Source organism: Alnus glutinosa, chromosome 6, assembly GCF_958979055.1.
Source record: "Alnus glutinosa chromosome 6, dhAlnGlut1.1, whole genome shotgun sequence".
NCBI lineage: Eukaryota > Viridiplantae > Streptophyta > Magnoliopsida > Fagales > Betulaceae > Alnus > Alnus glutinosa.
Window position 1 is genome coordinate 25,967,212 of NC_084891.1, and position 13,936 is coordinate 25,981,147.

At 37.0% G+C, this 13,936-nt stretch overlaps 1 protein-coding gene across 2 annotated transcripts in view; it reads right to left on the minus strand.

Annotated features, from left to right (window-relative positions):
• LOC133870877 (protein SABRE) overlaps positions 1-10,672 on the minus strand; it is a 38,825-nt gene extending 28,153 nt beyond the window's left edge. Inside the window, exons 1-8 of one of the 2 annotated variants that reach the window (XM_062308131.1) lie at positions 10,225-10,672; positions 6,537-6,648; positions 5,598-5,858; positions 4,849-5,114; positions 4,366-4,585; positions 3,588-3,758; positions 3,405-3,482; positions 2,218-2,469 (exon numbers count right to left, since the gene is read on the minus strand). In XM_062308131.1, coding sequence (XP_062164115.1) covers positions 2,218-2,469; positions 3,405-3,482; positions 3,588-3,758; positions 4,366-4,585; positions 4,849-5,114; positions 5,598-5,858; positions 6,537-6,648; positions 10,225-10,295 — 1,431 coding nt within the window. In that variant the 5' untranslated portion in view covers positions 10,296-10,672. The remainder of the gene's footprint in view (positions 1-2,217; positions 2,470-3,404; positions 3,483-3,587; positions 3,759-4,365; positions 4,586-4,848; positions 5,115-5,597; positions 5,859-6,536; positions 6,649-10,224) is intronic. The other variant, XM_062308132.1, reaches the window with a different exon arrangement.
• Between the last annotated feature and the right edge of the window lie 3,264 nt (positions 10,673-13,936).

Below are 13,936 nucleotides of genomic sequence, written 5' to 3' on the forward strand. Positions count from 1 at the left end.
ACATAAAACTTAATTTGGTGTAAAACTTTAGTAATTCAGGAAGGTTAAAATTGCAGAGACACTAACAACCCATGAACAAAGGTGACACTGCAACTTCAATCGCTTGAACTGTACATCACAGATTGGCCGCCAAACCTCTAAATACCACTCAAAGGTTAGAGGTATGGCATGTCTTTCAAAACAAGAGGCTAAGACAATCTATATCATTAAGACCAACACCTTTAAAGCCTCAAAATGTCATACACAAGTACCTGCTATACGAGAAAGAGGGAGGGGAGGGGGAAGTAAGGTAGATTTACCTCCTATCAGCCGTCCGGTGATTTATTTTATTTTTATAAGTAAATCTAGTCTTATTGAAAGAGTAAGACGCCCCTAATTACACCAGAAGTATACAAAAGGAAACACCTAACTAGGAAGAGAAAAACAAACAATGAAATCGACAAAACTAAGCGACAGTGGGGACAAAAAAGCTATCGTCCAAAGATACAAAGTATGAAAGAACGAAGTTAAAATATCCTTCATAGAACTCTTCAAATTCTCGAAATACCTAAGATTTCTTTCCTTCCAAACACACAAAAAAATACAGATTTGCACCATCTTCCAAATCGCAACACTCCTCGGCCTTCTAACAGGCAAACAAGTCGATAACTCTTTTAGGCATAACCCAAGACATTTCATAAAGCGGAAGCCACATCGCAGTGAAGAAGAAGGTGGTCCACTGATTCCCCATTTCTCTTGCACAAGCAGCATCTTTCCACTATGATAACATGCATTATCCTGAGATTATCCACTGTAAAAATCTTGCCTAGGGCTACCGACCACGCAAAAAAAGCTGCCATCGAAGAAGCCTGAGTCCACCACACTCTTCCAAGGGAAGCAACTACCTTCAAAGCAAGTTAGGGAGCTAAAGAAGGACTTGACCTTGAACAGGCCTCTCTTGGAAAAGACCCACCAAAGCCTATCTGCACGACCTTTACTCACAATGGTTGAGTGCAACACCTAGAAGAATGAAGCAAAGACATCCACTTCCTAATCATGCGCTTCTCTAACAAAGCTCACGTTCCACTAAGTAGAACCGCGCAAAATCTCCATATTATCCGCAACTGAGGCATCCTTCGCACGAGCAATACCAAATAGAACAGGAAACACTTCCTTTAGAACCGTATCCCTGCATAACAGATCATGCCAAAATTGTCCTAAAACATCATAATGATAAACTTCATACTGCCAACCCCCCCCCCCCACCAAAAAAAAAAGAAAGAAAGAAAGAAAAACCCTAGTAGTTTATACGTTCTTAAAGCCAAATATTAGTCTAAATGCACACTTCAGTGAAAGGTTTCTGTCACGGGCCTCAACTTGAACCCTTTCACCTCTTTTAACAGTGGAAGTGGACTCCAAGCAGTGAACCCCTTAACTGAATTTACTGAGAGCCTGTAAACAGTTCCTGGAATAAATACTTTAAAATATAATTGAGATGGGAACATTGATTTGAGGGATGAAGTTACATATTATGGAAGTAAAGAGAGAAATTTGCTTATGGGTTGGGGGTTTCTTCTGTTTTTTGGGTTTTTTTCGGGTGTTCTTTCTTTGTTTACTGTTTTTCTTTTGTTTTGGTGTCCTTCTTGTATACTCCTTGTATGCTTAGGGTCGCCTGACTCTTTTTAATACTATTTTTTTGGTTACCTATCAAAAGAGAAATCTTTCATGTTTATAATTTGTGTAAAACAGAATTCTCATTGTTCCACTATTGTGCTAACGAATTAGTTGGTAAATTGTCTTGGCATGTGTGGAAAAGCTGCTGAAAAAAGCCTATTAACTTTGGTCAAGATGGATAACGCGGTGTCGAGCGACTTCACGACCCAGAAGAAACTCACACTGGCTGGAATATTTGACTTGCAGTAACTTGAATCTAATGTTTCCCAACTTCATGAATTTGGGAAACACGGGCCACTTGGAGTTACCAATATTAACAAGGTAATAAATCAATGATAGAATCAAGTAGAGCCACACTGCCAGTAAAACTGGAGTTCCATCATATATGAGTATTCATTATGCATTGATTGCCTCAATTGAACAAAAGAAAAGTTTAAACTTATACCCCAGGGACATAATCAATCTTACAGCTGACAAGCACTAACACAACACTATTTCAAAACAAAGGGTTCAACCATTTCCCCTAACCCTACACAATGTCATAACAACAAATAGATTACTTACATGATATACTGGCAAACCACTGACACTATAAAGCACAACAGTCATCTCAGGGGCTGAAACAGTACATGTCCACATGATGGCTTTGGATTCAGTTGACTGCAGCTTTTCAAGAGCAGGCTTTTCCTCCTGAAGCACGATTCTTTTCTTTTTTGAGTAGTGGAAGCGTAACCACGGCTTTAATCTATTCATTATGATGTTGCACTGAGTACCCCCCAGTTTAACATCAATTTCAGCTCTAATTGGCGAGCTCAGCTGAATAGTAGAAACTTTAAAAAATTAAAAACAAAAAGAAGAAGAATATATAGAGAATAAAATGGCACACCATGCACTGCTTGTACAAAATTTAACTCCAGATGCCTCACAAAAGCAAGACACCAAAATTATTAGGGAGTAAAACTCAAGTAAAATAGTAGTTTCGATGAAGTACAAATACAACAGCACTGATGTCAACATACTAGTAGTCAATACATTGATTTGTGCACATTAAAAGCATAATTAAGATTAAAAGAACAAGCTAAAAAAATCTTCTCCCCACTCGATAGGAATGTAAATTAAACCTATCCTCTCCACTATTGCAGCAAAAAAATTTCTAATCATCCTGTCTAACCTCTCATCCACTCTAGCTGTAACTAAGAATGATGAGAATAAATAGGATAACTAGATAGTTAGGCTTGATAAAGGTGACTACCTAGCTGATATGACATTCTACCTTTCAAGAACTGCATCCCAAATTATTGTAAATCTGCAACATGCCCCCAAATACATGGGCAAAAAGGGTTGGGGCATCCCTACCAACCCACCAGCACCAAGACAACTTTATTTACATCTAAAATAAAATGCAGTTCATTTTGTTTCCGGGCAGCATTGTCAAGCATCTAGATCCACATCAGATGCTGACATCTGTATTGGCATCCATTTTACCTTCCTCAAGTCAGAATCACTTGTTTGCCATGTACGATGATGAATAAGATTTAACTTTTCAAACAGTAAAAATCACATAGTTCAAGACAAAATCATACAAAGAAAGAACATATAGAGAGTGAATATATTGACAAAAACAAAATACTCTAAAATATAACTCACATTATTGTTCCAAAATAACCTATAATAAAACATACACAACAAAAAAATTAAAAATCAGCGTGACAGAGATACTAGGTTGCCACAAGTTAATTGCGAGTACTTACCTGTACCGGTACATACAGAAAAGAGACAACATCAACTTTCAGTATCTCCAAAACAGAAGTGCCAGCTTCTCTAAGAAGCTGAAATGTAACGGAAAAATCACCGTCAACAAGAAGAGAAGTAACATGATTGTAAAAATTACAACAGCAAAAGAGCTTTAAGAACATTGAAATTTACACTCGTACATGAATCTCACTGAAATCCATTTGAATATCAAGGCGCGTACTCTCCCCCACATCTTCACTGGATCGAGATTTGATTATCTTTAATTGAATGCCCATGATGTTATTCTCAACATCGAGTTCATGCTCATGATGCTCAAACCTCACATCCAGTTTTGGCAAATTGAAGCAAACCTATAAATTAAAGACATTATTTTCTGTTAGTTAATATTTTGACTAGTTAGCAAATCTTTCAAGCTTACTTGTCATGCATTCCAATTAAATGAGGCCAGGAGGTATTCTATATATATTGAAAATGACGTAAAGCACATAAACATATTGCTGCTACCATAAGGAACCAAAAACATGCCCAATTTATGCTAAAAGCAGAGAATGACTAACTGCTAATACAATGTATGTAATTGACTTAGTAAACCAACTTATTCCATAAAAAACTAAGATAGTAGTGTTACTATCTTATGAATATAATTTAGTCACAAATAAGAAAAGAGATGCATGTGGAACTGCAATAAAACAAAGATCCTACAAAGGCCTCTACTGGTAGCCAGTGGTGAAGAAAACCCCCACCAACAATCCACCAAAATTAGGAAGCAATATTTTCCAAAGACAAACCCTAGTTTCTCTTCCAACTGATAATGCTTATAAATTCTAATGAAAGAGCATGATCCTGAAATGGATTTACTTTTCAATCACAATTAAATAAAATTCAACAATAAGATCTTAAAAATTTGACAAAACAGAGGCAAAAAAACAGGGTAGAAAGCTATCTAAATTGACAAACCTTTTCCGGAAACAAAGTAGTGTACTTTGAAAGTGCCCCAAGACCTTTTTTGTTCTGTGGATTTTTAGCAGCCACAGAATCCACTGTTGATTCTATCACCTTATCAGAATGAGAAATAGCGTCTGATGATCTCTTGCTTTTTGAAAGCAACTTCTCATTCAGACTCACAGTGACCTCCCCACTGGTAATATCCAGATTCTTGATAACTACACCTACTTCCCTATATACAAAAGAAACAATGGTAAGGTCTTTAATTGATAAACAAGCACTGTCAATATCAAAGCTACAATAAGAAAAAGCTAACAAGCGGAGAATATCCATATTTAAGATGTGGAATCACAGAAAAGAATGCAACTCTTTAACAGCAACGTTAGCCCAATAATCCAATGTTATGTTGCTCACAAATCAACAGATTACACTTTTTGCCAGAGTAATTTATGTCCAAATAAAGACTAAAGAAAGGAACATAAGTAGAAAAAATACCTATCATGACCAAATTCACAAGATAGAGACAATTCTTCACAGCTAATAGGAGTAGAAGACCTATCAATCATGGGAAAGGATGACTGGCCGGCAGAAATGCATCCTCCACTATGAAAATTGGATGATTGGTCACAACTACTCCGTGGTTCACCTATGTGAACAAAAATAGGTAATATACGTAGCTTAACAAACAAATTTGGCTTCGATCCACCATCTTTAGATATATCCACTTTCAGTTCCTTAACTTCAATAGTAGCTTTGGGTGTCTGCAAAATTTGAAGAGATAATTTCCATGACCAAAAGAATTTCTTGCCACAAACAGAGACGATAAAAGAACCAAGATAATGTTTCAAATTACATTGTTCTAAATTAAAACTTTCAACCCTAATTTCATCAATACTCACTATAACATTTTTTATTTTTTGCTAATGGCCAGATACATCAAAGTTCTGCCTTAGACTCATGGCCACACAAACTTACACCCCCCTCCCCCAAAAAAAAAAAAAAAGGATTTCCAGAGTTTCATATCAATTTCATTCGCTCCAAAATTAAATGGCATTATAGTGATTCCATGAGTCCAAAATGACCATAAATATCCTATAAGTCGTTATCCATGCAAACAATTGGATCAATAATGAAATACAAAATAAAAGCACATATGAGTCCTATAATGAATTGCAGTATTATGAAAGAACAATCAGAAGCAAAGAAGTTTTCACCCAAAAGAAAAATACTCAAGCATTGTATACCTTCACGACCAAATCTGTCACAGAAACTGACAAAAATCTTGCAATGCTAGCTACAACCATCCACTTTCCTCTGCCTGAGGTGCGGGATCTCCGACTTTTACTCTTTGGTGTGCTTTTAGTTGAAGGTCTAACTACAACTTCTAAATCACATATTAACACTTGCAGCTTCGGATCTTTAGAAATAAAACCGACGCCAAGTTTGACCAAGGACTGACGTAAGCTGAGTTTAATTTCACCAACAGATACAGATTCAACAGCACCCTGTCAATACCAAAGCCAGAACATCATGAATGTCACAGTCCCATAGAGACACTAGCCAGCTAACCAAACAAAAATGCCGTACATCTAATCACATAGGATGTCAAAAACTGTTCGGAGAGCGTTCCCTTTTTGTTTTTCTTTTTTCGGGGGGAGCAACAACATAGTATTAATTGCTGAAAGTAGTCTAGTTCAGTTAAACAAGATTGATTTCAGGTCTTTTGAAGATAACTTTAACTAATACTGGATTATTTTTCTTTGCAAACAAAAAAGAAGGCAAAGGAGAAGAAAGGGCAGGCAAGGGAATCCATTTTAAGAATATCAATGATTAAAGCTACAAAGCCAACTAAAGATTAGCTTCTGATCAGTAAAGAAATCTTCTAAAGAAATCAAAAAAAAAAAAAAAGTAAAGAAATCTTCTAAGAAATGCAAACAAAAGAACATGGTTGACTTCCCCCACGTTGTGTACAGCTGACTTCCTTTGTTTTCAAAGAACCCCAAGGAACAGCCAAGAAAGAGAAACCTTTTTATTGGCAAAGAGCCTCGATAGACTGACTCAGAAAAATATAACTCAAGATTTGGGGGTGACCCAGACCATGAGCACAGAAGGATATTCACAGATATAAACTGACAATACATGAAGCATTCCCTCATCCATTGGAAGAATAATGAATAGCAAACCTTATTAAACTTCACCACAACATCCCGTAAACATTTCCATCCACCAACCCGAAATCTAACAGATGCTCCCAAAATCCGGCTTAGAATCCAAGCCACCAATCTGGAAGCAAATCTGAATAAAAGGGACAAAAAAAAATTAGGTTAAATGAATATTATTCATCAAAAAAAAAAAAAAAACCTCCAAATTGCATCAACCTGTAAGATATAACAATGACAAAATTGATGATCTTTTACAATGGGAATGGTGGCCGAGCAGTTAATCTTAAAACATATGTCAGTAATGGAGCAAAAAAAAGCACATCCAGAGAAAGACGATAATGATGGCAAGCCAGTACAGAGAGATGAAGATATCACAAAGAAACTTCACACCCCTAATCAATTGACCGGATGAAAGTTCGTGTATATTTTGAAATTTCTCTTGCATACTTTCGTGAATGATGCTCGTGCAATCTTTTAGGCACTTTTTAGTTGAGTATTACTTTTGATCATTGGAAATTTTCTTAAAAAAAAAATAGAACATCTCACAAGATGACAAAAAAAAAATACACGTAAATATATATATACACACATATATTTCCAACTATACACTCCGCACCAAGATAATGTGACCATTCATGATCAATCCAAGGTCCTTAGATATGAAAATAAGTTAAACTAATTGTCAAAAATCGGATGGTCATGGGTGGGGAATGGACACCACAAAAAGCACAAAGGCACCATCTTCCAAACAACGGCACTCCGAGTGTTGCTACCAATCCTCCAACAAGCATACAAATTGACTACTCGGTTAGGCATAAACCAAGACAACTCAAATCGACTCTGAGGAAAACATTCCAAATGGCACAAGCAACCTCACAATGAAGAAGATGATAGCCCGCAGACTCCCCATTCTTTTTGCACATATAGCACCTATTATTTTTTTTGATAAGTAATGTATATTAAAAAAAATGTAGAGGGGCGCAACCCACAGTACACAGGAAGTATACATGAGACCCATAATTTAAAGAAAAAAGAGAACACCTATCTAGAAATTCATAATAGGAACACTCAGACACACCTATTAACCATAATGACGAGCCGCTTCCTGAGATTGTCCATGGTAAAGATCTTTCTTAGGGCCACCGACCACACAAAAAAGGCCACCCTCAACGGAACCTTAATCTACCAAACACTCTTCCAAGGGAAATGGAAACCATCATAACAATCCATGACATTGTAGAAGGATTTAACACCATACAACCATCTTTTGGAAGGGACCCACCACGACTTATCTTCCCCTTCCCGTCTCATTCCCACTAAATCCAACATCCTGAAGAACTAGACAAAGGCATCCACCAACCAATCATGAGCCGCTCTAGCAAAGCTCACATTCCACTGAATGACGCCTCTAGAAAATTTCACATGAGCTGCAATAGAAGCATCATTTGCACAAGCAATACCAAATAAAACTGGAAAGGCATCCTTAAGGGCCATGTCCCCACACCAAAGATCATGCTAGAATCTAACCTTGGAGTCATCTCCACCTCAAATCTGGTGTGACTACAAAACTTCCCACCAACCCCTCCTAATATTCTTCCATAAACCCACCTCATACGCCCAACCATGCTAACTAAAACACCACCCTCCCCATGAGCTCAATTACAAATATTCAAAGTACAGATCTTGATTTCATCAAATTGGAAACTTGTTTCTCAATGTCCAAAAACGTGAAAACACGAGGGGATCGTGGCATAATTTCACTAAATTTTATTCAAAAATTGCAAAAAGAGGTTCATTGAACCAGCTATTTTTTTTATTTTTTTTAATTTTTTTGATAAGTGGTTCACTGACCAGCTATTACCCAAATAACCTTGAAGAGTGAAAAAATAAATGAACAAGTTCTCTTGCTATGGAGCAATGGAGAAGGAAATGTTCAGTTTCACAACTTCTCTTACACATGCAGCAGAATAAGTATTCGCATAATGAAGCCACCAAGAGATTACATACCCAAAATTAACAAGGACGTTAATTCCCTTACAAAACCTTTTTTTAGCTTCAACATTTATTTATGGTGGCCAATATAAGTTGCTATAGGACAGACAACATAACAAAGCAAGGAACTGCACGATTTCAGCCAAAATACACTATGTGGAATCTAATTTCGGAAATGTATTATGGAACGTAAACATTTTTTTAATCAGTAATTGGCCCTAAGGGGAGGGGGAATGAGAAATTCGAACTAGTAACCTTCTAGTTCATAAGGCGTGGTCTTCAGCTAATTGAGTTACCCCTCGAATTTTTTTTTTTTTTTTTATGAATAATATAGATCTTATAAAGAACAAAAGGAAGCCCTCGTATACGAAAAGTATACAATATGGACTTAACCCTATAAGTTGCTACCCCTTGAGAATATAAATATATAAAAATTAAAAATAAAAATAAAAATAAAAAACTAACATTTACCCTAACCTGAGAATATAAACACATAAAATTAGTAAATTTGGGGAAGGAGGGGAGGGGGCACAGGAATATCACTTCTAGGACTTACAGAGTAAGAACAAGGTTTCTATATGATCCTTCAATAAGAATCTTTCCATAAATTTACCATAGAGTATACTGCTGAAGCAGCACATCACATCCATAATTATCATCCCACCTCACAGTTAGCAATGTCTCCCCATATGCCTTCAACTTTTCTTTAAGCAATTTTTTTTTTTTTTTGATAAGTAATTGCAATTTATAAAAATAGCTCAGAGGGGCGCTTTAAGCAAATATATATATCTTCTTTTCGTGGTCGGCGACTCTTGGAAAGATCCTCACCTTGAACAATCCCAGGAAGCGTCATGTTATCGTGATAAACAGATGTTGTATGTGTAAGAAGACGAAGGAGTTCGTGTACCATCTTCTTCTCCATTGTGATGTGACTTCTGCTTTGTGGTATTCTCTTTTCAATCGCTTTGGGTTGTCTTGGGTTATGCCTCGACGAGTTATCGATCTGCTTTCTTGTTGGTGGTCTTCAGGCCGGTCAATGAGTGCTACGGTGTGGAAAATTGCACCCACTTGCCTTCTTCGGTGCTTATGAAGGAAACTAAATAACCGGAACTTTGAAGACGTGGATAAGACTTCTAAGGAGCTTTTATCCTCATTTTATCACACTTTGTATCTTTTGACTACGGCTTATGTATCCCCTTATCTTTTAGCTTTTTTTATTTTCTTACTCGTTTCTCTAGTTATGCGTTTTCTTTTGTATACTCCCAGTGTACTAAGGGGCGTCTCATGCTTTTAACGAGATTGGCTTACTACTTATCAAAAATATATATATATATATAGACACACACACACATTGTGTGTGTTATTAGCATTGACTTCACGTGCAAGGCTGCTAAAATGGTGCCAAAAGAAAATTCAGATACAATAAACACTCCGCGAACATAATATACACAAGAATAAACACTTTCATTCCTCTACTTTATAATTAAACTACCGGTCTTACATTTCAAACCAAATCCCGGCTCAATTCAATCATATGAGCAAAACAATTTGTATAATAAAGGAAAAATCCAATACAAGTGCATCAAACTGCACAATAGAATTATTCGTACAGCACTGCTCAACCCAAATTTGATACACGTAATCAAAAATAAATAAGTAAACATAAAAATGTAGCACACGTGTGTAATGCGTGTGGCAGCGAAATTCAGGAACTTACATGATGACCAACCACAGTGTGATGGAAACTAGCAAGAGCACGAAGAGGACCTTGACGGGCGAGGCTGCCATTTCCGCCGGAGAGGCCGTTTGTCTCCGAAAATGCGTGAAGTTTGATCAAATCATCCAATTCCAGAGACTGAAATATAAGGCATTCTGCGCACGTAGCTTCATGTCAAAATGCAAGAAACAAAACCCTAGAATTGAGTCCCAAATATTTTGTTTAAAACCGGTTGGTGTGGGGACCAATCAGACTGGGTCTTCGATGCGCAGCGAACGGAGATGCGTGTATTTATAGGAGAGCGAGATCCGATCCGTGAGGTGCTCGGTGATCACAGAGAGAGATATAGACTGTTCCTTTGAAAGAGGACCAGTGATGATGCGGGGCTCGGATCTGGTGCGGTGCGGGACAACGGGGTGAAGTTGGTGTTGGATGAGTAATAAGACGTGCGTAAGACGTCCTTGTCTTGATGGAAATGGCCGACGTGTCCTCGGGACTGTGACGTAATTCATTTTGTCAACGGTGCGTTTGGACGGTTTGTTTCTTTGGTTTTATTTCGTTCTCTCTCGGTCAGAAACACTTTGGTGGTTTGACGGTGGGCGGTAGTTTTGTTACCCGCCAGTTGGGAAGGGAATGGAAATATGGTCAACGTCAGATTTGAATCATTTTTTTTTTTTTTTTTTTTGATTGGTCCACTTGGCAAATTAGCTACGATCGGATTTTTTAACTGAAAAACAACACCAACAAAAAAACAAAACAAAAACAAAAACTATGAATTGTTAAATTTATATGTGTCTTGAATTGAAATTTAGATCGATTAGCAAGTCGGTCCTTTCGAGAGGCGATTTTTTCCTCTGAAGGCAAAAATCGTTTGAAGTTGGTTTTGCAGGAGAGGGAGGCTCTACGTCTCCCTCTCCCGGTGGTGTGTCTCCCAGATGTCTTAGAATTTAGGTTCCTCTCAGCCTTTAGAGCTGTAGGGCTTTTGTTCCCCCGGTTGATCCGGTTGGGTTGCTGTTCACTTAGCCCTTGGGCTATGGTGGTTTGTGCTTTGTTGGCTCAGGCATTAAGTCTCAACGCTAGTTGTTCCGGTTGGGGGAGTGGCCGGTTTGTGTGTCGTAGTCGGAGTGTTTTTGGCCGGTTTTTTATTGTTTTCCTTTAGCTTTTTGAAGTCAGATCTACGCACGTCCGCCGATTTCTGCTAAACACGTGCCCCTCAGTCGAGTTCTCCGTCGCCGTTTGCTCCTGCTGCCGGTCGCATAGGTCACGTCGTATGTCGGAGTTCGGCGCGTGGCCGGCACGCGCCAGAGAGCCCTTTGCTCTTTGGCGCCCGTGACGGCCACGTTCCGCGATTTCTGGCCTTGCACGGTGGGGATGGGGTCTCCGGCGGCTGATCTTTGGGTGGGTGGTACTGGTAATGGCGCGTGTTTCCCACGAGCCATCGTCTCCGGCGGAGTTCGCCTCTGTATTTTCTGCCGGCACTGTGTTGTTTTTTCTTGCTTGTGTCTTCTGTTTCGGTTTACCTTTGTAATTTTTAGACATTATGGGACTGTTTGATGGCTTGATGCTATATCTGCCTCTTTTCTTTGTAATAGGTTGTGCTTTATTGTTAAGAGAGGCTTAAAGATTACTTCTTGTAATGTTTATTTTTTATTTTGGTAGCTGTTGTTATATATATTCTTGATCTTTCTCACAGTCTATCTCATTTGATAGGTTGCTTTAAGTCAGGTTTTTCTTGACTTAGTGGGTGGAGTTTCTATATCTCTAGTCACAATAGGGCCTACGGGCAGTGGTTTTTGCCTTCGGGCATGTATGAGTTCCTCTTGTATTTCTATTGGCCTTTGGTCAAGTGTAATTCCTTTTGGGCTCATATTTAGTAATGAAGTCTTCAGTTTCATTTAAAAAATAAAAAATAACTCAAGTGCACCTTTAATTTTACAGTATTTTTAATAAAACATATTATCACATGCATTTTAAAAAGTACTTATCAAAATCACATATATTTTGCACACATATCAACTTAATAGATTGGATTGGTAAAATTTTCTCTAACTTAATTTTAAAATAAAAAAACTTTATATTTTATAAAATATTAATCTAATATAATGTGAAAGAGTAATGATAAAAATCACATTTTTATTTCACAACCATCCAACAATGTTGATATACTAGTTACAACCAACTAAGGTTGTAAATAAACAGAGTCGCTCGTGAACAAACTCGAGCTTAGCTCAAATAAGCTAAGCTCGGAGTCGGTTTATTTATTAAATTGACAGATCTTGAACAAAAATTTAGGCTTGTTTTTTAAATTAACTGAACTCGTATAAACTCGGCTCATATAACTTTATTTTTATTATTTTTATAATATTATTTATAGCTTTGTAATGAAAATATGTGAAGTATTTAAAAAGATATCAAATAATTTTATTCGTAAAATAGTAGATATAACTTAAATTATTATAATTGTAAATCTTGACAAAGATATATGTGTGTATGAGTGAGTTTATAAATATACAGATATGTGTGTGCGCGTAATGAGTGTATATACATAGTATAAAATAGACATATAAATTCGATATTAGATTGTTTAATATTCGAGTAAATTTTGTTACTTACAAAAAATAATAAATTTGAAAAATAATTAAATAAATAATAATTAGTATGAATTTACAAAAAACAAAAAAAGAAGTTAAACAATCATGACATTTACTTCGTATATAGAGTTTATAAACAAGCTCAAGCTCATTCGAAATAGAAAGTTTAAACATATTATATAGTCTAATGATAAGCTCGTATTCAACAAAAATAATAATAATAATAATATAATTTATACATTCAATAATCGACTCGATTACAGACTTTATAGTCTTAGAACCAATCCTTTGATCCAAACTTCTGCCGGTGGTGCTGTCGGTGGATCAGGTTGGCTGTCGGTGGCAGAGGGCAGTGGCGGAGCCGGGATTGTACTTTAGGGGGGTCAAGTTTTTTTATTATTATTATTATCAATGAAATAAAAATAATCTAAAGTTAATAAAAAATTAATTAACTTTTTTTTTAAAGCCGTGCTAATCCCCATGTTCAAGTTTTTTATTTAAAAAAAAAAAATACAAAAAAACAAAAAGATAGCAATATTTAGGTCTGAAAACTTAATTGATGAAAGGCAAATACATTTATGTAAACGGATCCTGTGGAAAGAACACTAAACATTGCTGAAGCACTAACAAATTTACTTAACTAACCCACTTAAAAAAAACTACCCCATATGGCCATATCCCATTACATAGCCCACTAACCCACTCCCACATTATTTAAAGGCCATAGACACAAGCACACACCATCTACCAAGTGGGATGCCTCCAAACCACCCCCCACCTTATCACTTCACTACCCACTTCACACGTTCACTATAACCTTCACAAACCTCCTTCTTCAGACAAAATACTTCACACACTTATATTTCAGACAACACGCTGCGCATAACATCTTCTGCTCACACAGATTTCTCTGCCTTGGCTGAAGAGGGTGCCGGTGAAACTTTCAGCGGTACTGTTTGTTAATGGATTTGTGTTGGGGTGGAAGGAGAAGAACGGAGAAGGAGATGGTTTTGGTTTAAGGGAGACCGTTTTTCAGAGAGAACATTTTCTTCTAATTAAAGGGAACGTTGTTCCTTGTCTTTTTGCTTGAGATACAAAATAAAAGAAACGGTGCGTTTGAG